The 24,308-nt window shown below is 51.5% G+C and overlaps 6 protein-coding genes across 6 annotated transcripts, besides 1 other annotated feature; 2 read left to right on the top strand and 4 right to left on the bottom strand.

Moving 5' to 3' along the window:
• Positions 1-12: 12 nt before the first annotated feature.
• CTAM01_13555 (uncharacterized protein) lies at positions 13-724 on the bottom strand (the record flags this gene model as incomplete). Its single annotated transcript, XM_060529558.1, has 2 exons — positions 13-513; positions 572-724. The coding sequence occupies 2 exons, from the start codon at positions 722-724 to the stop codon at positions 13-15; spliced, it is 654 nt and encodes a 217-aa protein (XP_060375898.1).
• A 4,470-nt stretch (positions 725-5,194) lies between these two features.
• Positions 5,195-5,942, top strand: CTAM01_13556 (uncharacterized protein; the record flags this gene model as incomplete). The annotated part of the gene is made up of 2 exons (XM_060529559.1): positions 5,195-5,246; positions 5,299-5,942. The coding sequence occupies 2 exons, from the start codon at positions 5,195-5,197 to the stop codon at positions 5,940-5,942; spliced, it is 696 nt and encodes a 231-aa protein (XP_060375899.1).
• Positions 5,943-6,302: 360 nt separating this feature from the next.
• On the bottom strand, positions 6,303-9,790 carry CTAM01_13557 (potassium/sodium efflux P-type ATPase; the record flags this gene model as incomplete). The annotated part of the gene is made up of 3 exons (XM_060529560.1): positions 6,303-7,052; positions 7,103-9,059; positions 9,387-9,790. The coding sequence occupies 3 exons, from the start codon at positions 9,788-9,790 to the stop codon at positions 6,303-6,305; spliced, it is 3,111 nt and encodes a 1,036-aa protein (XP_060375900.1).
• A 2,496-nt stretch (positions 9,791-12,286) lies between these two features.
• Positions 12,287-12,367: a sequence feature (Short protein (CTAM01_13558, KAK1482760.1) was converted to a misc_feature.).
• A 3,259-nt stretch (positions 12,368-15,626) lies between these two features.
• On the bottom strand, positions 15,627-17,547 carry CTAM01_13559 (retinal pigment epithelial membrane protein; the record flags this gene model as incomplete). Its single annotated transcript, XM_060529561.1, has 2 exons — positions 15,627-17,445; positions 17,507-17,547. The coding sequence occupies 2 exons, from the start codon at positions 17,545-17,547 to the stop codon at positions 15,627-15,629; spliced, it is 1,860 nt and encodes a 619-aa protein (XP_060375901.1).
• Positions 17,548-19,383: 1,836 nt separating this feature from the next.
• On the top strand, positions 19,384-20,259 carry CTAM01_13560 (bacteriorhodopsin; the record flags this gene model as incomplete). Its single annotated transcript, XM_060529562.1, has 1 exon — positions 19,384-20,259. The coding sequence occupies one exon, from the start codon at positions 19,384-19,386 to the stop codon at positions 20,257-20,259; it is 876 nt and encodes a 291-aa protein (XP_060375902.1).
• A 1,408-nt stretch (positions 20,260-21,667) lies between these two features.
• On the bottom strand, positions 21,668-23,968 carry CTAM01_13561 (nitrogen assimilation transcription factor nirA; the record flags this gene model as incomplete). The annotated part of the gene is made up of 5 exons (XM_060529563.1): positions 21,668-22,601; positions 22,674-22,837; positions 22,911-23,120; positions 23,174-23,318; positions 23,448-23,968. Coding segments are annotated over 5 exons (1,974 nt in total), but the record flags the coding sequence as incomplete, so codon positions are not given.
• Between the last annotated feature and the right edge of the window lie 340 nt (positions 23,969-24,308).

Below are 24,308 nucleotides of genomic sequence, written 5' to 3' on the forward strand. Positions count from 1 at the left end.
AATAACCGCTGCTTAGGCCATGACCTCAGCGTGGAATTGCTCTTGTGCGCCAGCAGGGGCGGCGGGAGCTGCAGGGGCAGCGGGGGCAGCAGGCGCGGCACCACCGGCGGCACCACCGGCGGCATCACCGCCGAGCTTCTGAATACCACCGTCCAGGGACTGAGTAACCTGGTCAACAGACTGCTGAGCAATACCCTGGCCGATCGCGGGGACCTTGGAAACGATGGCACTGCTGAAGTCACCGGCAGTCGCCTTCTGTTGCTTGAGCTGGTCAACGGCAATGGAAGTGGCGCCAAGCTTGTCAAGCTCGGGCTTCTTGGCGACCAAGTCATCAACAGAGGTCTGGACAGCGGTGGTCAAGCCACCGGCAGACTGCTGGAGGGTGAGGGCATCGGTGAGGGAAAGCTCCTGGGCGCCCTGAATCTGCGTGGTACCTTGCTTCAGCGAGGTCTGGACCTTGTTGGAAGCATCAAGCAGGTTGGCGGCGGCGTTGGGATCCGCGGCGTTGAGAGCCTACGCAAGAGCGGGTTAGCTACGGTCACCGAATAATGTTCTAGTCATCTTCTCGTACCTTGACAGCGGTGTCGAGCCCGGTAAGAGAGTCCTGAACGTTGGTCAAGGCAGCCTGGATGGGCTGAAGTTGACGCTTGCTGGCGAGAGAAGCGGGAGCTGCAACGGCGGAGCCGGCAAGCAGGGCCTGGACGAAGACGTTGGTGAAGTGCATTTTGATTGGTATTCGGTAAGCGAAGGCTTGATTTGATTGACGCGAAGGATGGAAGTTATTTAGGAAAGTGTTAGAATATCGTTGTAAGCTGAGAATTCTGGATGCTGATGAGATGGAAGGGAAACCTGACCTAGACCTGGAAATCCACCGTCTTAATATACCAGCTTCTGGACATTGACGACGAGTCAACTTGGTCTTTGCATTCCCGTCACAGAGACTTCATCCGAGCCATTGCAGTCTCAGCCCAAGAAGCATCGAATACCATACGGCTCATCAGCCTGTATCCTCAGTACCTAGACTTGCGGTACGCAAAACCGACTTCTCTCACAGTAACCATCGTCAGAATCTGTCAGTACTTGCCTAAGCTGTTGCAATTGGCGCCGCGGGAGCCTCATCCGGCTGAGTGTAGTCACGGCCGAGGATGAACCCTTGAAACGCGCGCAGACGGCACGCCATGCAGCGTGGTTCGGTCGTCGACCAAAGATCACGGCTTTCACGGTCAGACGAAACGAAATGTGGATTCACGGACCCCCACTAGAAGCGTCAGTCTCTCGACCCGGGCAAAAAGTGGTGGGCTTTTACATTCAGTCTGCATGGCGACCCTGAACCTGAAAAGGGTGATCCCTTCTATTTTCATCCTCCGGCGGCGGTGCTGTTCATTTCCCATGGTGTGTGCGTTCATGAATCGCACCGCCTAGACCATACTGCGATCGCGGCAAGCTGCGATACCTACCGAAGCATTTCAGATGGCACAAATCATTACTCTCTTCCTCTTAAATTTGTCAAGATATCGTGTCAAATGTTTCTGCTCGACAGCTATGATGGCTCCAAGGTAACACTGAGAGCCTGGGTTTCGATATCAGGCTCGCGGTCTTGGCAAACGTACTGCACACTGTCGCGCCTCTCGGCCCGCATATTCTCTCCAAACTAACGCAATAAGCTTACTTAATGGTTCAAGTATTCAGCAGACTAATCAGTGGCGCAGACTGAGTTGACTTCACTCCTGCAGAACTTCAGGTAACTGGTGCGGGAAGGCTAGCACGCAACAGCACCTCGGGGTGTTCCGCCTGCACATAACATGTTAGCGTTATGTGTGTCAATTGCCTCTAGTGCCTAGCAAGGCGGAGTAGCGCTAGACAGGCATCTTACAGAGACAATTTGTCTCCTGTTTGGCAGCCGCTAGTGCAGCACTGAGTGTCATCGTGCGTTCACGTCTCGATGAGAGCCTCCACGACGTCTTAGCGCCCAATGTCCCAATAACTGTGGCAACGATCCCGGCCAGTGCCAAGCAATCAAAAGCCGCGCATTCGGATTCGACTCAGCATCCTGTGCCCCATCCGAGACAGTGACACAGTTGACAAATGTCTGCCATATGTCACTTCGCCGCAGGTTTCCTCTGCAGAGGTCCGTGCCAGGCGCATAGCCGCGCCTGGCTAGGACTCTGAAGCTGCAACCCTGTCACCAAATTTGTTTCTGGGACGGGGGTGGCTGAGGTTGGGTTATCCCGACATGGACATGAATGACTGAATCTGTCATTGTCATGGTGGTGGCATCAACTGGTCCTTCCCCCAGGTCAGTTCGTCGGATGGCAACAGGATTTGTGGATGCCAGTGGCCAAGTGATCGTGGACCACCAAGTGGTCTCCGGAACGGGAGGGGACGCGTGGGAGACAGCTGGTACCTCTCACTCGATGTCCATCCCTCGTTCGATGTCCGATGTTTTCAAACAGGATACAGCGGAGCGCTGTGCCCCCAAGTTGGCTGGTTCACGAGCCTGGGCTAAGAATGGCGAATCACCGAGGCTGCCTGGCTTGGACCGCGGATTCGTCACATCCGATTCCACCAGAACCTTCTCGGTCTCAAAGACCACTATCCTAACAGTCCGGTGTAGCTCATGGTCTCAAAGGTCCGGACCCTTGGTAGTCCGGACCCTATTTGCCCAAAATGTTTGACTCCGCAGGGGAGTTTTTGAGCTGCATCATGCTGCATCATTTCACAATCTTCTTGCCTGATCAAGAAAGTTCTGCTGATTACCTTGTCCTCTTTATTTTTTTCTTAGGCCGAGTATTGCCCAGAATGGATATTTAGAGCTTGTTTTTTCACTGGCCAGATCAGACGTCCACGCGCTTTGAAGTCGAACACTTCTCCAGAGGTACGAGCGGAGTTCTAGGGTGGTTGGCAGATGGTTTTCGTGGAATGAAACTGTCATTGTGGCTTCCATTGTGGAGAAGGCTGAAGAAATAGGTAGGTGACAGGACATCTGCTTTGACCTCACGACACACATTTCGAATGCGATTCGCTCTTCATCGAATAAGCTTATTCTCCGATACTTTCTGATTGGAAAGGAACTGGCTTATTACACATTTATCAGTGGCAAAGTATGCCTTGGTACATTGCTCCACGGAATGAGTGATCGGTGTGGCTGTTGGTAAATGGAAGCAGTGAGTAGATATAAGCAGCCAAGCCTCCAGATCACCAATATGGCCTTTTCCTTCTTTTTGATAATATAAGATGTACTTCGGTAATGGGCCTACGGCGATGCAATATTGGAATGTTTCCAGTCGCTCTAGTCTAACGCCATGTCGATGGCGTGGAAAGGACCTGTCTCACAGGGAACTTAACCCGTCAATCGACGAACTCCAAATTCCAACCTATGCCCACTCCAGTTGAGAAAGACTTCCTGCTCTTCCAGACGGACCCTTGGGGGATTTTACTTTGCAGAGTGTTCCGGCATTGGGCGAACTTCGGTGGTAGAGTTTGTGTTGGTGAGTAAAGATGAACGCAGCCTGCAGGACTGAAAGGCAAATCGCGATGAGCGGATGACGAAAGGGGTAAAGTTAGCTGATGGAGGGGCGAACCCTCAGTTTGAGATCCGTGCTCGGAGAGTCTACTTGAAAGAACTTGAAGATCAATGGTCCCTGATATTAGTAGATCCTAATATTGCCCTTTTGTGATGTACAGGGTAACTTTGGTACGTCAATGTTGTAGAATAAACTGAAATCCCGTGGAGGTCTAATCCGCCCTAAGTATAAAAATATGCCAATTCTTCTATCTCAATTAAACTTAGAACTTCTTTGACAGACTGACATGGAATTGTCTTGGGGTGGAAGACCGCAACTGACTAGTGTTTGCTCACTTGAGCTGCACTGTCCAGCATCACTTTACTTGTTCCGATCGGAATTTGGATGCCACCCTTTATGTCTGAACACATGAGCTCAACTACAAGTTCGCGTTGAGGCGGAAGTATAGCACTTCATTAATGTTATCGCAGTCGTTTCGTGTCGCTCTCGTTGAATTTGATGGCCCTCTGGTTACTTGATGTCTGGGTATCGGTATCTCTTACTCTCAAGACATGGTCAATTGCGGGAATTTAACACTATAAAAGGGGGCGTTTGAGATAGCAACCAGACGGTGGGACGTTGGGACTGAAATCTCGAATTGCTTGGTGTGGAAAAGATGTGCCTATTTGAACTCACTCTGTAGTAAGCTGTTCCTGTATTTTTCGTTCTGTGTGACCAAAATAAGAGCTCTTTCCGATATACCCACCCACACTATCCTACTTCTTGCACGTATTAGGAGTTGAATACTCTGGTTGCGGTGGTACCAAGATAAGGAAAACGGCCGACTGGTAAAGGCTTAGCTGGCTAGTCGTCCGCTTTTCACTGTTTACACCAGCCAGGCTGACCAATCGAGATTATTCCCATCACAACCATGGGTGAGCAGGCTCCATCCAGGCTGTTGATGCTTGCAATGCTTGTTGCCTGCTCTATCGCTTCTTAGACTGCGTACGGACCTACTTATACTGCCCCCCCCCCCCCGGGGGGGGGCACTGAAGATCAACAAATGAAATGACCTAAACAAGTACTTGGTCTACGCACGTCTTCAATCACTGGCAACGCTTACTACATTGGATCCTCATGTGGCCGTTTCTTTCGCGAAGAACTCCAATCCGTATGTTAGGCTCTATACAAGCAACGGCCAAAGTTCCCTGCACCCAGTCGAGCATCCAGCATCGAGTGGCCCTGCCGTCATCTCAAGACTGCCTATTCTTTCGGCAGAAATCATACTTCATTCTTTTCTCAGAAGTTCTCAATTTTCCTGCAGTAGAGGCTCTTCTTTCGAGTAACGTAATCAGCCAGCGGACAAAATCGGGAATGACGCCGGCCGCAATCCCGTAAAAGTGGAACCTTGACCGGGCCCCGGATCCTCAGAGCATCTCCGATCCGACCCGCTCCGAGTCAGCTTCCTATCCAAGCCAGCCCCGTGATCTTGCCTTGCGGAACATCTCGGACTCATACGATCCTCTTATCGAGGTCAGATAGCAGAAACTATTGCAAACCCAGAAGCCGCAATGAAGTGTTGTATTCAGTTCCTTTAAATCGCTGTGGTCAGCTCATTCACGAAACGAGTGCCCGCCCATCTCAACATCATTGTAGTCTCGTCCGCTCTCAACAAGATCAACTTGCCAAACATGTCTGAAATGAAAGTTCTCGTCCTGGGTCTCCCCAGAACAGGCACACAGTGTACCTCTCACCTACCATCCCCGTTGACTAAAACCCCTCTGACACTCCTCAGCCGTCGCCGACGCCCTCGCAATCCTCAAAATCGCCCCCGTATACCACATGCGCGAAGTCGCCAAAAACACCCACCAAGACCTCTGGATCACCGCTATAACCGACAACCTCCCCATCTCCAACCCCCCAAACCCCTGGTCAAAATCCCAATGGGACGCCCTCCTCTCCCCGTACGAAGCAGTCTCCGACTTCCCCCCCTCCCTCTTCCCAACCGCCCTTGCAGAAGCATACCCTACAACCCCGATAATCCTCACCACCCGCTCCTTCGACTCCTGGGCGTCTTCGATGCGGGATACGCTGATCCACGCACATCTCCACCGGGATGAATTTCGAAAGTCGCCAATGGAGGGGTTGGCGAACGCATACCACTCTGTCTGCTGGGACAACGACTTTGAAAAGAATGGAGAGGCGTATTTTCAGAGGCACCATGAGGAGGTGAGGGTGTTTAGGACCGATGGGCGTAAGTTCCTCGAGTTGAGACCTGGAGACGGATGGGAGCCGCTTTGTGCGTTTTTGGGGGCCGAGGTGCCGAATGTGCCGTTTCCGAGGAGCGATGATTGGGCTGAGTATAAGAAGAAGGTTGAGCAGGAGAGGAGAGAAGCAGGTTTTGTCGAAAAGTATGCAGAGAATCAAGGGTCCAAGTAACGTCAGCACATTAGTACGCAAGGGAACATTTAGAGTGTGTGTTGAGCTCGAAACATCGAGTTCATTTTATTGCGTGGCAATTTGGGGCTGGAGTAAATCCTCGACAGCCAAAGCCTTGTAGAAAAGATACTAAAAGAGTGTGACGAAAGCGAACACATCACCAAAGCCCGAAAGCCTGCCAGACTCATGTTGAATAGCCCCATTCTGCCTGATTCCCATTACCGATGTTGGATCCGATATTAATCCCGCCAATACTTCGCACCGAGGCACCGATTACCAGGAAACTTCCCACGCATTTGACTACAGCCTGCGCAGAGGCATCTGCTTTGCAGCAGAATCATCTCCAATCTAGCGCGCGGACTAAACCTGTCCTTCAGGACTGCGTGCAATCATGCCGAGACCCATGTGACGCTTTACAGCCTTCCAGGTTTCAATGAGAGCAACATAGACGACCAAGCAGGCAACGACAATGCCCCACTCCCAGGTAATCATGCCGTGCTTGAAGACAGCGCGGTTGACAACAGGGAGGTAGATGACGGGGAAAGTCATGATGAAGCCGCCGGCGACGGCCCAGAACAAGAAACGGTTCTTGAAGATGGTCTTGAACACAGCCGTGGGGCCAGTCCACAACTCAGGGTTCATGTTGAACAAGCTGCGCTGGAAGTGCTTGACCTCCCAGGCAGTGACCAAGAGCAGGAAGCTCAAGGTGGCGTAAACGGTGGACCGGGCCCTGAAGACGACATCACAGGTCTCGTTCCAGCCGTCGTTGCAATGGCTGCCGAGATCGCCCGCGCCTGGTCCGTACGCAACGGAAGTAAACGCGGCCAAGCAGAGCGAGCCCATGAAGAAACCGTAGATCATCTTGTCGCGGATCAAGTCCCAGGTGAAGACACCAACGCGTAGACTGTGAGGTGCACGCAGGAGGATATCGGGTTGAGCCTCCTCCAGACCAAGACCGATAGCCAGGAATGAGGATGTAATAAGGTTGACCCACAGAATCTCCAAAGGGGATAGAGGGAATATGGAGGTGCCACTTCTGTCCTTGAATGACAGACCAATAAGGAGAAGAATGACCTGGGAGATGTTGGAGATCAAGAGATGGAGCAAGAACTGGCAGCCTGGTTAGAAAAGTGGAAATGTGTATGTGTGGATAAACAAACCTTCTGAATGTTGTCAAACAAGCGGCGACCTTCCTTAATGGCGGTAACGATGGAAGCAAAGTTGTCATCGGTAAGAACCATGTCCGCTGCCTCTTTGGAAACGTCACTGCCTCTCTTGCCCATGGCAATACCAACATCGGCTTTCTTGAGAGCAGGCGAATCGTTGACACCGTCACCAGTCATGATGCAGTAGGCCTTGCGACGATGCATGGCCTCGAGCATTCTGACCTTGGTCATAGGGCTGCATCGAGCGACCACAAGAGGGAGGGCTTCAAGAGCGTCAACTTCGGCGTCGGTCATGGCGTCGAATTGTCCAGCGGCCATGACTGCAGTAGACGGCTCGCCGCCACGCAGGATACCGACCTCATGAGCAATGGCAGTAGCAGTCTTAATGTGATCACCAGTAACCATGTGGACTGAGATACCAGCCGTGTTGCACTTCTTGACGGCTCCGAGAGTCTCGACACGAGGGGGGTCGTACAGGCCAGCAAGACCGAGGAAACGGAGCTTGCACTCCGTTTCGTTTCTCTCGCTAGCGTTGTCAGCATCTTCGAGGAATCGTTGAGCAACGCAGAGGACTCTGAGACCCTCTGAGGCTAGCTCGTCAGCCTTGGCCGCGATCCTCTGCTTGACGTCGTCCGACTCGGCCAATCTCTCAACCATGACTTCGACGGCACCCTTGGTGAAGACCTGGCGGGGAGCGCCAGGGAACTCGTAGACGACACTCATGAGCTTGCAGGTGGAGTCAAAGGGGAACTCGTACAACATCTTCGTCTTTTCGGACGAGATGAGGTCTGTCTTTCCCTTTCCATATCGCATAGCAAAGACCTGAAGGGCAATCTCGGTGGGCTCGCCAATGGCGGTCCACGAAACCGGCACCTCGGTAGCGGTGGTCATAGACTCAGTATCGGTCGAGGCCTTGCCATCGGTAACAGCGGAGTTGTTGCACAGAGCAATAGCCTTGAGGAAGGCACCGAAGGATGAGGAAATGATAGTGTCGTCAGACTTCTCAACCGTCGGAGTCGACGCTCCACTAGAGCCCGAGCTTGATGCGGTCGATCCAGGCCAACGCACTTTGCCGCTGGTCGGGTCATAGGGGTCGGTAGTGCCCTCTATAATGGCGGTCGTATCTTCGGCCAGCCAGATCTTCCTGGTAATCATTCGTCCCTGCGTGAGCGTACCTGTCTTGTCGGAGCAGATGTTGGTGACACCACCAACGGCTTCGAGAGAGGAGAGCTTGCGAACAATGACGTTTCCAGACGCCATTGCTTTGGTACCAACAGCCATAGTGATGGTGAGGACGGCGATAAGGGACTCGGGAATGACGGCGACACCGACGCAGATACCGTAAATGAGAACCTGGTCGTCAATATCGAACTTGCTGACCGCGAAGACAATAATGGCCAGAAGGATAGCCAGTCCGAATAGCAGAAGAGCAAACTTGCTAAGCTTGACCTGAAGAGGAGTGCCCTCGAGACCAAGGATGCTCTTCATAGCAGCCTTGAAACGCGCGAGAGCGCGGGCGGGGAGTGAGGCATTCTCGTCTCTCTTACGAGTAGTGCGAAGCATCATGGCGATCTTCCCCACCTCGGTTTCCATACCAGTGGTGGTGACAATACCGCGAGCGCGTCCTCGAGTGACGGTGGTAGCCGAGTACACCATGTTGATGCGGTCGCCGAGGGGAATATCAGCCTCCTCGAAGAGTGCCTCGGGGTGCTTGCTGATGGGCAGGGACTCGCCGGTGAGTAGGGCCTCGTCGATGGAGAGGTTAATTCCCTCGAGAAGACGAAGGTCAGCTGGGACGACATCGCCGACGGCGATCATGACAAGATCACCCTTGACCAGAGTCTCGGCTTTGATGGTCTCCGCGATTCCGTCACGGACGACCTTGCACGTCGGGGCGGACAGCGCGTACAAACTCTGGATAGTCTGTTCGGCATTGTAGTCCTGGACAAAGCTAGAAAGATGTCAGCCATGAATGCTCGGCGACTAAAGTGCTGGGTAGGAAAGGTGTGTGAGACCGAGTTGGCTCGGGGGCAGGGGTAGAGGATGAGCCACTTTGCCAAGAATCTCGCGAGCAGGGTACATTGAGTGCGCGGTCCACAGGAGCAGCGGTCAGCAGTCACCCTACCCAGTCGTGGGGCGGCAGCCAGGTGAGTGGCCAGTCGTGCTTTGCAACAACTCAAGAGAATCATAGAATCGGTGGACCAGGCACGAGGAACCAGAGGGAAGCAGACATATGCCACTGCGAAGTAACGGGGTGAAGGCAGGCGACGTAACTTACCCCACGACGATGTTAAGAAGGATAACGGCGGTGATGACACCTCCTTCAATGTAATCTTGGATAGCAAAGGACAAAATCATGACAATGACAAGAACCAAGGTCAGACTGTTGGAGATTTGTCTCATGACAATCTCCCAAACGGATAGGCCCTTTGCGCCCTCGATACGATTAGGCCCGTCCCGTTCAAGACGGGCGGCAGCATCGGCCTTTGAGAGACCATTTTCGAGGTCGGTTTGCCAGAGGAGACCTATGTCCGTGACAGGAACCGAATGGGCAGGTCGCTGAGGGACCGGGTTGGGAATGGGCGGGGGCCGCGGTATAGACGGCGGCTCGTCCTGCTCGGGATTCACTTCCGCGGCAGCTGTGTTGTGTTCACCATGCCTGACGGCTTCGGGTTCTCCCATCGGATATCGGTAGGTAACGGCTTAAAACGCGCGCTTGGGGGGGTTGGATGGTGTGTGTTGGTGCTTTTGGTAAAGCCCTGCAGATATTGATCTGGAAAGAAAACTGTTAATAGAGAACGGGCAAGCTCAGAGCTTGGGGGTGGTGATGAAGAAGAGAAGGGAAAAAGAAGAGGGAAGGGTAAGAGAGGTGTGTGCTAGGAGGCAGCGTTAAGTTATACTTTTGTGGTGGGTGGAATGCGTGCCAAGGGAGGGGAGCGAGGATGTATGTACCGCAAAGACGACCAAACCTGAAGGAGGATGGATGGATAATGGATGGATAATGGATGGGATACTGGAAGATCTGGACGTATCTCCGCAACGGACAAACGAGAGAGACCTGGAGACAGAGAGAGAGAGAGGACGAGGTACCTCTTACCCAGCGACCCCCGTTGACTGTCCGAGGACTGGGGTGGGAGGAGTGGAGGGATGCAACGCGGGCGCGGAACGGTGGTGGGAAAATAGCTCCGACCGAACGGGACGACGAGTGGATGGGCCGAAGAAGTGAGGACCGAAGCGCATCCGTTGGGCGGCTTCCTGTCTTGGACTTTGTCTGGGGAGATGGAGCCAGTAAGGTATTCGTACCGTGTCCGTCATGAGCTAAAGTAGGGCCACAATTGTTAGTGACGGAACGAAGGAATGCAACAGTTGAGCAGAGTGGTGGGAGGAGGACTTGCATGGAGGGCATTGGAGAGAGTGGATTAGATGTGAGGTATCTTCTGTTACCTGGTATCAACAAAAGCTGCGCGGTGTGCCTTGTAGAGATAGGCACTTTGGGTCAGGTACGTAAAGTAAGGTACTTTGCCATATACCTTGATCGAAGATATGCTGGATATTGAGTGACAAAGTGGGCGGGAAGCTTGGCAAATCGCAGGGGAGTGAATAGGTGACAAGGTTAAGGAGTAGATGTGTTCAAGATGGGGGTGTGTCTGGAGTCCTGGCTTTTTTGCGGCTTGCAGCTGTGGACGAAACGAGACGTCAAGGTTGTGCTTGACAGAAGAAACGATAAACGGGAAAACGGGAAAGGCGTAACGAGAGGAAGCAAATTGAAGATGATGCGGGGGATGGCTGAGTATACCGAAAACAACGCCCGTGGATGCAGATGCGGCAATCCAAAGGGGACGGGAAGGAAAGGTACCTGAGACTTTCACGGATGCTCCTGCCTTCCATGATTGCGATGCAGCTGCAAGCAACGGGAAGGCACACTGTTCGTTCAGGTTGTCTGTTTCCTTCCCAGTCCATTTCCATTTCCTCAAGATAGGTACTTTACTCTGGTACTGCGCAGGCAAGCCGAGTGCCACCAACTTGAAGACAGAAGAGACCAGCTGCCAGAGTGACGGGACTGACAGGCCAAATTGAACAAGAAAGGGAAAGCACTAAGACTCGAAGCGGCGCAAGCAACGACAAGTGAGCAGTTGCCAAGACGAGCTTCCTCCAGTCGCCGTCAGCGCCTCCGTGTTCCCCAGCGGTCTCGTGCCGGCGAAACTGTGGAAACGGTGCAATCCAGCCCACTGGATCGACTAACAATGACAGCTCTGAGGTACCTGGCTGACGGCGCAGTCCGCAGCAACATTGTGTGACGCATCAGTCGTCACAGCCCCTGAAGCATAGTGGCAATCACTGGAAGGTCCGCTGTAGCGTCAGGTCGGATCACTCAATAAGGTACGCAGCTGAGAGAATGCCTTGGATGGTGACTGTGTGAGGTAAGTATCGTGGTAAGGTATCCTCAAGGTAAGGTAAGGCGAGGCGAGAAACGGTGCTGATGATGGGAACGCGCAGGCCCGGGGTGGAGAAGCAACGCAGCGGCGCCGCCAAGGAGCACCGATGTCCGCCCAGCGCGGGCTGGTCGTCGTCATCAGGGAAGGAGGGAACCCGCCATCCAATCATGGCTTCGGCAAGTGGCTGGGGTGTCGGGGCCGTTTCTGGCCAGCTGATAGCTGATAGGGGCGGCCACTGCGACCAGAGTGGCTGTGCAAACCATTCGCTTCATCCAAACCGTCTTGCTCTCTGAGGCCAAGAACACCAAACTCTTGGTCATCCAGACTACCAGTCGTCGGAATCTTTGCTTGTCAATCCTGTCAGTTGTACATATATACGGATACGCTACCTGAAGCTTCTGATCAGGTACCTGACTTTGGATACAAGCACGCAATGATCCGTTCGTTTTCCAGTCCCAACTTCCACGGCCATCATCCTCACTGCCAATGTCATCCCTGCTCATTCAAGGCATTCGATTGGTCAAATGGCACGCGGCTCTTGGCAAGCTGCGCTAGTGCCCCCCGCCCCACTACCCTGATTCCGTTCGAGAAGAAGGAAGGAAGCAATCAATGCCTGGCAAGTTGCAAGTGCTTGACTGCATCTTGCCAATTGAATGTCTCGTTGGCAGCTGTTCTTTCTCAATCCAACACCTTTGTGCGCTTATCTGCGGGTATTCCTCTTCTAAGGTATCCGAACCGAATCATGTACTTTTTTCCCCTTCACATCCTCAGCGCGCTTCATTTGGCCCCCAAAATGTGCCTTGTCCAGAGCGACATCAGATGACATTCGTTCCTTCCCCACCAGACCAGACATTAATGGACTGACGAAGGGCTACCCTTGCAAACCTTGCGAAACCTTGCGACGGCCATCTCGCCTTCGCAATGGTACGGAGCACTGAGTACGGAGACACACTGTTTAACTCCATCGTTTTGCATTACTAGAGGATTACCGCAGTATATATAGACGCTACCCTACCCTCGAATTCCGTACTTTTTAACCTTAACCCTTTTCTTACTTATCCTTTCTTCTATTTTACCCTCTCCCTCGTTAAGAAATTATTAAAGTTATAATTTTAATAGCTTATTAATAAGCTAATATTACTATTTAAAAATTAATAACCTATATTTATATATAAGTATTAAGAGTCTTATTATTACGGAAATAATAATAAATATATTAAAATACTTAAAAGAGCTTTTTAATAAGTTTCTAATATTATTTAAAATAATTATTCTTAAATTATAAAAAAAAAACTAAGGTATTATATTAATATAGCCCTATTTATTTTATTAATATTAATAATACCCTTTTTAAAATAAAATATATTAATAATATTTTATAATTATATTATTATATTTTATAAATTATACTTAATGTTAATAAGGATTTTAATATTATTTATTAAGTTTTTTTATTAAAGTTATTATTATAAAATTAGTTTAATTATTAATATTTTAATAAGTATTTTAACTTAGTATATTTAGAGGCTCTTATAGCTCTTAATTAAAGGTTTTTAAAAAACTTATAATTAGACTTTTTACTTATTATAAATAAAGCTATTATAATTAAAATTATAATACTACTTATAAACTTTAATAATAAGTAATTAATAATATAGTTATTTTTTTTATAATAAGTTTTAAAAAAGTATTTTAATTTAAGTACTAAGTAAGTATTATACTATTTTATTAAAACTATATTCTTATACTTATAACTTAGAAAGAATTAACTTTCTTTAATAATAAGGTACTTAGAGTACGGAGATAGTCGTAGCATGTTCCGCCAAGCTTCAACTTTGCTCATCGTATCCTCTGATAGACAGCCACAGACCGATATCTTGGGTACCTTACATCATACCAAGAAGTCTAGCCCACGTGCCTTGCTTTCCATCTACCAACATTACGCATACATTCGACTCGCCTCGCTTTACCGCGTTTTCTTCCGCCCAGGCTGTTTGGTTGCTAGGATTGTTTTCTCTCACTGTCGTGACTGGCTTGCTTCCGCTCTTCAGCAAAGACGGGACCATTGCCAAACACACCAAACAATGGGAACGCCCAGACGCTCATGGAGAAACTAGACCCAAATGTTGGTTGGATTGACTGTCACAATTCCTGTGTGGTCTTTCCAAGGCTTGTCGACACCCACAGCCAATCGCGCAATTCCGCACCTCATCCACTTATCCTCCCAAAGTGGTAGGTGAGCAGACCAAAGCAAGCCTTATCCCAACACACACCATGCTCCAACCTGAGGGACCTGCCATTTGGATCGAAACAGAGTACCTAAGACGGATACTTCAACGCCCGGCGGGATTTCTTGCTGACCTTGCATTTCCAAACACCGCTAGAACCAGTCTTCTCTTCTTCCCCTTCCACCGACTTCTGCGCAGACGTACAAAGTACACAAAGCTCCAACTTGAGGGAAGCGTACGTGGTCTGCAGTGTCATGTTTGGGGCCAGTCCCGCCTCGACTTTCCCTACTGAAATTCAAACGCTGAATGCTAAACGCCAAGAAATATGCGTCCCCTCAGCTTCATGGTGGCCACGCCTGCATAGCAATTCTCAATCCTCTTGCAGTCCCACGTCCACATGATATCATGAGCAGCCACTCAGCTCAACGATACTATCAGATCATCAAGGAATGCAGAATGGCCAAGTTTCAGCAATGTACACGCTATGCCTGGGGAGCTTTGCTACATAGCAAACGCCCCGGCAATTGCTGCCACGTATCGACCAGTTCGCTCTAGACCATGACTGTGGACAAGTCACAACCAATCCACCACACCTTGCAGCAGCCCCGTTTGGCATTTGCTAAGCTTAACTGCCCCAAACTTTTGCACCAATCCGACGGCTCTGTTCCCGGTACGGACCTTAGATCTGTCTGCCGCCAGATGCAAGTGTGGGGGCCCTCCATGCTGCCAACCCTTGGCTAACCCTCACTGAAGGTCTCGCCTGCCTGGGAATGGAAACATTTCGAGAGGTCGAAAAAGGCACATGGGACCGCATACGCTATACCAACATGAACCATGGGCCCATCAAAATGCCGGGGAACCTGGGGGAAGAGGAGGGGTAAAAGGAATCTCGCCCAGGAAGACGCGGGGAAGCAATGTCCATGAGCCATGGCGCGCCATTTCACGCACGATGCCCGGGGATGGTCTTGGAAGTTGATCTACCTCACAGTCTCGGAGCCCAAAAGTTGAATGTTAGACGCCGAACACTCGCCGTCCCTTGATTGACTGTCGATGCCCTTCAGCACTGCCCTGCGGGGTCATTTCTCGGCACTCACCAAATGTCTGGGCATCGCCAGACCATCTCAAAATCCAACATGTATCGCCGGAAGATATCGCGGCGAAAAAAGAGTCGTCGGCGGCTACAGAAACGGATGTCGTTGAGATTGACGCTTTTCCGGCCCTGAGCCTCAACATGCTCTTGATGAGGGGGATTTGCAGTCCAGGGCCGGGGAGGAGAAGCGAAGGGGGGCAGGTTCCGGGGCGCTGGGCAGCGAACTTGCGGCATGGGGCGCAAGGTGCAATGCGGCCCTAAAGCGCACCACAGGAAGCGTTGAGGAGCAAGGTCCAGCCTCCAACGGCCCCAGCCAGAATCCAGTGGCTGCCACCTCAGGGCCCGCGACGCAAGTTTCAGTTAGGGGCGGTTGCGCCGTGAGGCCATGGTGCCAGGTGGGTGTGCACACAGCGTTGGTGTGGCTAGCGATCGGCTGGTGGGTAGGGCAACCTGAATCTCGCCGACTTAACAACTGCCAGCCATTACGAGTGGAAGTGATCTTTCAGGCTGTTTCTCGAAATGGCCAGCCTCGGATGAGGAACTGGATGCTTCCAATCTGGAAGTGCTGAGTTTTCTGTCTCATCATCCACTGAAGCGTACGGCCAATTGAGCCAAGGTTCACATTTACCCAAAGAGGCCATTACTTCTTCTCTGCTCGCTAGAAAGCAAATGGTATCATAGAGGAAATTTTCCGCCAGCTGCTAACGAGACAGGCCCAGTATCCCTTCAACCAACCTCGGACGAACTTTTCCCATGCTGAATGACTATGAAGCCAGCGTCCTTACCTTCTCAAATGGCTTCTGCTCATCAATCTCTTCTTCGCTGAACCAAGTTCCATGCAATCCGTACGGTACACGCTGCGGCAACTTGATCCGAGCCACGACCTCCTTCATTTCTTTCGCGTCAATTATCCACAACTCGCTCGCGGCCTCGGGCACACATTCACCCTGTTCATCGAGCTGATCTTCATTAAAAACGTATGTCAACAACCAACCGTCGTCCTCGGAGTCTGGTTCACGCCGAGGCACAAATCTTGGCTCTTGCGCATACCACCCGACGGGCATTCGGAAGAGCTTGATAGGGTCTTGAGGATCCTGGCTCTCCATGACCTGGGCAATGCTACGTGTATCGACACAGCCTTTCACCGGCTGTGGTGGTTGTGCAACGCCTCTTGCTATCAGTGTTCGAACGTCGAACTTGGCCAAGTGGTCGATCTTTGCAGCTTTGCCAAGGGCAACTGTATAAGATGCCTCGCCGGTTGAGCATCCGTAAACGTATCGAGCTTCCTGCATTGAGTACGCTGGTGCGACGGATGGAAACTCCAAGGAAATGGCCGATAGAGCCCACTGGTGTCTGATGTTGTATTGGATCCCGGGGATGGCCGACAGTGGGAAACTGTAGTAATACAATCGGCACTGCTCCTCCTCAGCGTACTCAGGAGGCACCGGCTTCATCTCTGGCGTGGGAAGGTTGCCCGCGCTGAAAACCATGGATGCGGAAGTAAGCCGACAGGCCACGAGATTAACCGACACACGAGGACCGTTCACATCTGTCTGCGATGAAATCGAGTCCCAGCAGTTGGCGGTGTGAAAAATTGTGCACGGGTTGGTCTCGAACCATTGAACGGCATCCGGCTGGTGTCGTGGGAAGACTCCGAAGCGTGACCTGCCTGCCGAATCGTACGACAAGCTTGGGACTCCGCGAATCAGGTTCATGGTATCCAGCGACAGCGGCAGGTCCATGATAACTGTGTGTTGTCTTGATACCCCAAAGTCGTGCATCATCTTAGGTGACTCGACTCCAGGAACCGGTAAGTCGAACACCGGAGAGCGGCCGGGCCCGTACTTTGGCGTCGCTGGCACGACGGAGTAACGCACAAATGGCTGGACGAAGGTCGCGTGGAACGTAATGAGCTCTTTCGTTACTGGGTCAACTCGCGGATGAGCAGTGGTCCATTCTCGCATGAAGGATACGACACCTCTGCCCCCAAAGCCACTCTCGGTGCTTTGTCGCGGTTCGTTTTCTGCTGTCCTTCCGTTGAACCAACCAATAGTCTCCAAGCTCGGCAACGCGAATCTGAGAGGGGGGCCGCTTTCACACGTTGCCAATGCTCTCCCATTGTGAAATAGGACACTGGTGTTGGCGACGCTGATCTTTTTGATAGGACGACCGAAACCTGGGAGTCGCGAGAGGACTACCAGGAACACGGTTCGGAAAACCTCGAAGAGGATGCGAAACATGCTCACGGCAGGATTCACCAGTGTCGCAATACTTGGAACTACTGGTCGCCGCAGGTATTTGTTGGTTTTTGCGTGGCAGTAGACGTCGGTCAACAGGTATTGGTTGACAAATTCCGGCTGGACCAAAGTGTTCTTTTCACCTGCCCGGCGGAATAGAACACCACTAAGCATCCCATCCCCATCGAACCAGTGCGCCGCTCGGCTCGCATCATCGTTCGACACCGGGTTGCCTCCATTGCGGACATACTGGCCTCCTGCTAGATCAGAAGGGATCGTGCCCTCATGGCTGCAGGGAGTCAAGGGGAGGCAGGATTGAATCGGCGCAAAGTTCCCTGACAGGTAACTACGCGAGGAAGCAGTCAGAGATCAGCTATGAGTAAAAGGGCTAAGCAATATGGACTCACGGATGACGAGCATTCTCGTCTCCCCGACATTCGTCTGTCATCTTCGCGTGTAGATCAGACGTTGCCTAGCCAAGGTACATGCGATATTGTCTGTCAAGAACATGTAGGCTCAACTTCGGCGATGAAAGGCAATGTCGAGTTGTCAATAACGACCGGTCGACTCAGACAGCAGGTCTGAAATGTCTTTTGTGAAGCTGACTAGAGTTCAGGGACGGCTGTCGTACTTCAGAATTCCAGGCACAGTTGAAGGTGGGTTGTATCGCCTGGCCGACGTTGGCCGGGATGGTTTCCTGATTGCGCTCGAACATTGGACCACCATTCCCATCCGTGCTCGAACTGCCGACAGACTGCCCATCAATTGATTCTGGCTTGATGACGACATCAGACGACGAGGAACTCGGAAGTTCGGAAGTGCTTATGACCTTCCTCCTCTCTAGTGTGCGGTCCAGGTCGTCTACGCAAATAATTTCGGATCCGGTTTGAGCTGGACGCGTGGAGACATGCCGCAAGCTTGCCTTTGCTCACGCCCTGCTACAGCTATGGTAATCAGTCAACGGAATGCGATTCCCAATGCCTCCATAACACATGCGGCCGCCAACTCGTCAAAGAGACTTCGCGTGTAAGTTCGGCTCGAAAAGATCTGCAACTTAGTGCGAACCACGACTGTGCAGCACATGGTCACCAGACGTGTTTTGACACAAGGGTGGCAGGCATCGTGGACATGAGACAGATCGCGCACACAGCTTGGCGATCGGCAAACCAAGCAGAAGCCAAATTTGTTTTCTTCCTTATGGCTGCCTCTAGAATAAAGCTAATGATGTCTTGCCAGCCGTTGGAGCTTTAGCCTGAAGAAAAGCTGGACGGGCTAGACCTACTATCCCGTCTGCTGCCAAGTCTTTCGGGCTTTGCGCTGCAGACATCAAATCACTTGCCGGCGCTAGCTCCGGCTTAGTGGGGCCGGGAATACCACTCGGCAGCTTCCGGCCTAGAAACCGGCAAAAGTGGTGACTTCATCGACCTCCAATCCTTTCTTGTTGCGCCAACCGCCTTACGTGCCTACGTCGGAAGTTTGTCACAATCGCACTACTTCGAGGCGAAGAAAAAAAAAAAACTATTTTCAAATCATTCCCCAGTCGCACTGAGTGAATTACTTTGAAGAGGGGTCGTTTTCGTTCTGGCGCGGAGCAACTCTCCGCTTCAAGTCTGACAACCAGGGTTACAGCCTCCTGCCGTCATGGACTCGTCAAGGATTTGCGCGGGGAGAGAGTTCACAACTCATTTGATCTCATTCGCCTGACCCCGCTTCTAGGCTGAAGGACGAGTGGCAGAATCCCTTTGCGTTGCAGTCGTTTCTGGACGGTTGACACTGTTGACAGGGACGGCTCGAGCTTGGAATATCATAGCGCCCGTCTTGGCCCAATAACCGGTGCTAGCCTAGTCTCACCTGCGAGGGTGTCGCGCTGTTTGGGCTACGGCGAAGCTACTCCTCCATCGCGATGGTGTCCTCGCGTCGACGACTAGCCTATCGTCTACAACTTGCGGTAGGTTGGTGTTTCGAGTCTAAACGTCATCCAGAGCTCATGGAAATCTCAATACCACCTATCCCCTCTTCGTCTGGGTGAAGTCATCCGACATGGCTAGATGCGGATCACCCGGCAGGGGCTTTTGGGATCGCGTTAGCTCGGGCCTAAATCTGATGTTGGCCGAGGACAACAGATGAAGATATATGGCATGTAGCAGCCCCCTCACTATATGGATAGGAGAATAGAAAGCAGCATTAAAACATTTCCTGGCATACTCAACCAGTAGCACTTTCCTCGAAGTCTCCCGCCAGCTTGCAATTGACACAGAAAACCGAGCTGCGAACAACACTCACAATGGCGAACGATGCTCTCAACACCAACTCCCGCGTTGGCCAACAAGCCGACCTGGGCATCTCAGCCCGCGCTTCGGACTGGTACTTTGCCGTCTGCGCGATTATGGCGTTTTCCACACTCATTTTTCTTGGAATGGGTTTTACCAAACGAGAGACGCACCGTATCTTCCACTACATCACCGCCACGATTACCTTTGTCGCTTGCATAGCGTACTTCTCCATGGGCGCCGGGCTGGGCCAGGTCCCCATCCAGGTTGAATTCCCCCGCAACAATAGCCAAGTTGGCGGCGCCGGCACACGCGAGATCTACTACGTGCGATACATCGACTGGTTCATCACCACCCCGCTGCTGCTACTGGACCTACTTCTCACTGCCGGCATGCCCTGGCCTAGCATTATGATCGCCCTCCTCGCCGACGAGATCATGGTTGTCACGGGCTTGGTCGGTGCCCTCACGAGCACCAGCTACAAGTGGGGCTACTGGGTGTTTGGCATGTTTGCCTTCTTCTACGTCGTTTACGCGCTCGTGATCGACGGACGGAAGCACGCTGGTGCGCTGGGCGGGCAGGTGAGCTCCACGTATCGCAACTGCGGTGTTCTCACCATTTTCTTGTGGTTCCTGTACCCCATTGCCTGGGGCGTCTCTGAGGGCGGTAACCTAATCCACCCCGACTCTGAGGCTGTCTTCTATGGTATTCTGGATGTTCTTGCGAAGCCCGGCTTCGGGTTCCTCCTGCTCTGGGGACACAGGAACATCGATCCCACCGCTCTGGGCCTGCACATCCGCGAGGCTGGCCAGCCTAAGAACCGCCCTGTCGGCAGCCACGACGGAGACCACGGACACATTGGAGGTGCGGGACCTAGCAACGGCTTGTAATGCCACTGCGTTATCGCAGTCATTAGTGGGGGGTACGGAAAGGTCTCGGTTTTGAGGAGAGCTGGGTGCATTGCATCTACCTATCAGGGTAGCCATGGGGTTTGGAAAAGTTCCTTGGGTCTTTGCTAATCATGGGGTTATGTTTCTTATTGTTGACGGACGTTGGATTGATGCGGTTCACTCGCGGGCGCTTATATGCGTTGGCTTAATATGTGGTCATGTAATGCTCATAGGAGTTGTTGTATGTAGGGAAATTCATTTATACCCATAATCTAAGTGGCTGACTTCAACGTGAATGCAGTATTTAACTGCACGCAATTGCCTGGCGATTTGCCCTGCGATGGGCCTCGGAATGATCTTCTCAAAATTGGCATGTTCAGCAGGACGCCGAGGAGACAGAAAGCCTTCGTGTTCGTACGTGAGAGAGCGCGACCAACCCCCCACTGTGCATGAATGGGAATTCGTTTGGAGTTCTGAAATCATAATCTCGTTTCATCTACGAACTAGGTAGGCAACTCACCTCAGGTGAATCAAGCTTTGCGGGGTAAAAAAAGGCTGGCTGTAAGTCAAAAATGCTGCACCTCGCGAGAACTCAGGACTCAATTCTGAAAAAGGAGGTCCGGGGCAATGGAATCTCCGAACAAAACCATAGCCTTGAATACGGCTTGCTGAATCTTAAAACTTTATTGTGACAAGACGTGCCGTATCATAGCCGTCTGAAGATTGAGAAAAGTAGCTGAGTACGAGAATTCTATGTGTTGTCTTTGAATCTTTTCGACGATGCTTTCGGTGCCGGATTCGCATTCTGTGAAAATGCATATGGATTTAGAAAAGCTGAGAAAGCTGATGAGTTTAGAAAGCGACTTGTATTACCTAAAGTACAGAAATAGAAAAGTTGTAATTTAAGAAATTAGAGCTCCGGAGCTTTCTTCGATTATATTGTAAAAGGCCAGAGTAATCTCAGATCTGCGAATACATTGATGTAGCCCAGTCAGAAATAATAAAACATACAGAATGCCGCCACCCTTTTTTCTTCTTTCCTTTTTCCAAGACACGATCGATATGTCTGTTTGTGCGCCTGTACGGCAGTGGAAGATGCTGCTTCTTATGCTACCTCGTACTATTACAAGACTCAATTGATTTCATCACTATCCTCATGGGACGGTGAATACTTGGTGATAAGAAATACGAGACTTGCGCAAAGGGTGGGTTTTCTAAGCATCTATGATACGTAGATTGTGAAAAAAGCTTCAGAGGACTAGAAGCCTGGCTGTCCGGTTTGGACTTGTATCTACTGAACTAAGGATTTCACGTCTACGCGAGGTAGAATCAGAACCTCTCGCTTCTTCAGGCCACAGTCTCCTAGCGCTTTTCTCTGTTCTTGTTTTGCTTTCTTCTTCTTTTTCTTTCACGGATTTTGCATTTCGAGATTCATGTCGAAATTCATCCCCGCCCAGAAGCTATCATCCATGAAACTCAGACCATTCTGCTCGCCAAGTTCACCGATAGAATCCGCCAGAGCGAATTGCGTGTTGAAAGCCGACTCCGATCCGCCGTGACTCAGCAACGCCCCCTGGAGCGTCTGGTCCGCCGCGCTGGACTCGTCCCACGTGAAGTCTTGGTCAATCATGTTGATCAAGGGACACAGGCTCTGCTCTAGCGTCGGCTGCGGCTGCATAGAACTTGATACTGCACCATTGGTGTCGCTTTCTACCACCGCCGCCGATGCCGGTGCCGTTGGATCCGGATCCGGGTCCTTGCGGGCATCTTGCTCCTGCAGGATGGAGTTTGGCATCCGCTCCGGGTATTTCTGGTGCAGGTACTTGATCAGATCGGACCGCATCTTCGCAGCAGGACGCCAGGAGATGCCCAGGTCCGCCAGGACCTCCAGACACGCTTCAATGTAGACGGTACAACACGGCCTTCCCGTATTCGCAAACTCCGGGTCAGGGCTCGCGTACTGAATAAGCACCAGCGCTGCGGTGAGCGTGCAGTGCGTCGCGGTGATAGGGCTCCGCCGGAACGAGCCAAAGACCTGGCGGTACTTTTTGCCGGCGTGGCAGATACGTTTGGCCGACTCGATGCAGAGGACCTCTGCGCGTTTAGCCGTGTCTGTTTTGAGGGCCGGGGGCGTGTCTTTGGATTTGAGGAGGAAGGGCTTGAAGAGGAGGATGCAGCAGGTGTGGTAGACCATGTGGAGGGTGTAGACTTGGGGCAGGTCGTTGTGTTTGTCGATGCGGAGGTCAGCGGGGAGTTCGTAGAACCAGGTTTTGAGCTCGAGAGTGCAGGATTGGAGGAAGGAAATCCTTTGCGGGCCTTTGTAGAGTGGTTTTGGGGCGTATCTGAGGGATTTGTTAGATGCGTGTTCACCAAAAAGGGGGGAGATTGTGTGGGTGAAAGGGAGGCTGACGTACAGAGCCAGGAGGATGTTCTCAAGGATTCGACAGAGGCCTATTAGGCCGCGGTGTACGAGGACCTTTTTATTGCATCTGTTTACGTCGCATGAGTCGTTTGTTGCTGCAGCACTCATTTGTTCCGGTGTGTATGTTGACGGTAAATGGACAGCGCCTTGGACATCCTGCATCACAATGTCAGTACAGACAGTACTCTCATAGACGTTTGAACATGTGACATAGCGGAATAGATCTTACCAAAAGACTACAGACTCGCCCCGTGTATATGGCGGCAAGTTTGTCGTCACAGTATAGGGCCCAATAAATCTGTCGTCTCAACTCTACTTCTTCGTTGGACATGTGGCACGTGCCAGACAACGACGACGCGTCAAGGTTGAGTCCCATGTCAAGAGCTAGTCGATTTGCCATTCCTTGGTGTAGCCATCCGGCAGCATCGCATCCGTAGGACTATTTGTAGTGAGCATAGGAAACTTGGCAATTAGTTCCATCCATAAACATACCACATAGACCCCGACCAAAATGGACATTGACTGAATTGTCGTGATGTTCGGTCGTTTCATGTCATAATGTAAAAGGACTTCAGCTTTCTGGAGAAAGACTTTGCCGGCCGAGTTTTGGTCGTCTGGGATGGAACGGGTGTCGGTCCTATCGGAGTAGCGTGATCCCAGAGCAAGTATACAGTTGAGTAAACAAGGACTAAAGAAGCGACCCCGCGTTCTCATACTCTCTCTGAATAGCTTCTCATCAACCACTTGGCACCAGGGTTTTTGATACTCAAAGAACAAGTCTATCAGTTCTGTAGTAAGATCATCCGGGTAGACGTCTGCCTCCAGAGGAAGGATGTAACGGTTAGTCTCCGTGGACTTGGATGTCAATGGGCTGCCATGATCGTCGGACTCGGGCGTAGATTCTAGAGACTTGTCAATAACCAACCCAGCCGGGGATAATAATAAGCGATACGCACCACTCTGGAACTCTAAGCGGCCGCTCGCCGGGCCGAAGTATCGCATCTCTCCATCCTGATCATAGTTCACCGATTCATCCAGGGAGAGAGCTCCTTCAAAGGTGGCACATAGGTCGTCAAAAGCCGAAACGCTGAGTCCAGCATCGCTACCGGTTGCTAAAGTGCTGGCGATGGACGGTAGTTGTGGTGCTGATCCGGTGGCCGAGAGCTGGGCGACGGCAGCCTCGACATCGATGGTGTGGGACTGCAACACGGCTTCCAGGAGATCGATCCGGTTTCTCAAAAGTTGTACGTATGTCTTTGAAGCAGGCTTACGGCCGTCCTCTTCACTCCTATAGAGACAATTGATGGCACGTTCGGAACATCGGCCACAAATGGGCCGCAGTCCATCACACTAAAAGTTGGCACCTTTCAGTCAGCATCATAGACTTTTAGCCAGACCATCAGCCCATTGTCTATACGAGTAAGTCAACATACCCACTTCCTGGCACCCCCCTGTTTCTGGCACCCACAAAAACGCGAAAATCCACCACAACCCAATGCCCACCCCCAACCTCCTTTTATCACAACATTTTCAATTCGCGTCCAAATGGGCTCATCTTTTGCACATGTCTTCTTCTATATATAATGCCTCAATATACCGAAGATCAGCTTCGTCAGGCTCTCGAGGA

Source organism: Colletotrichum tamarilloi (genome assembly GCF_030869305.1).
Source record: "Colletotrichum tamarilloi strain Tom-12 chromosome Unknown Scaffold_98.1, whole genome shotgun sequence".
NCBI lineage: Eukaryota > Fungi > Ascomycota > Sordariomycetes > Glomerellales > Glomerellaceae > Colletotrichum > Colletotrichum tamarilloi.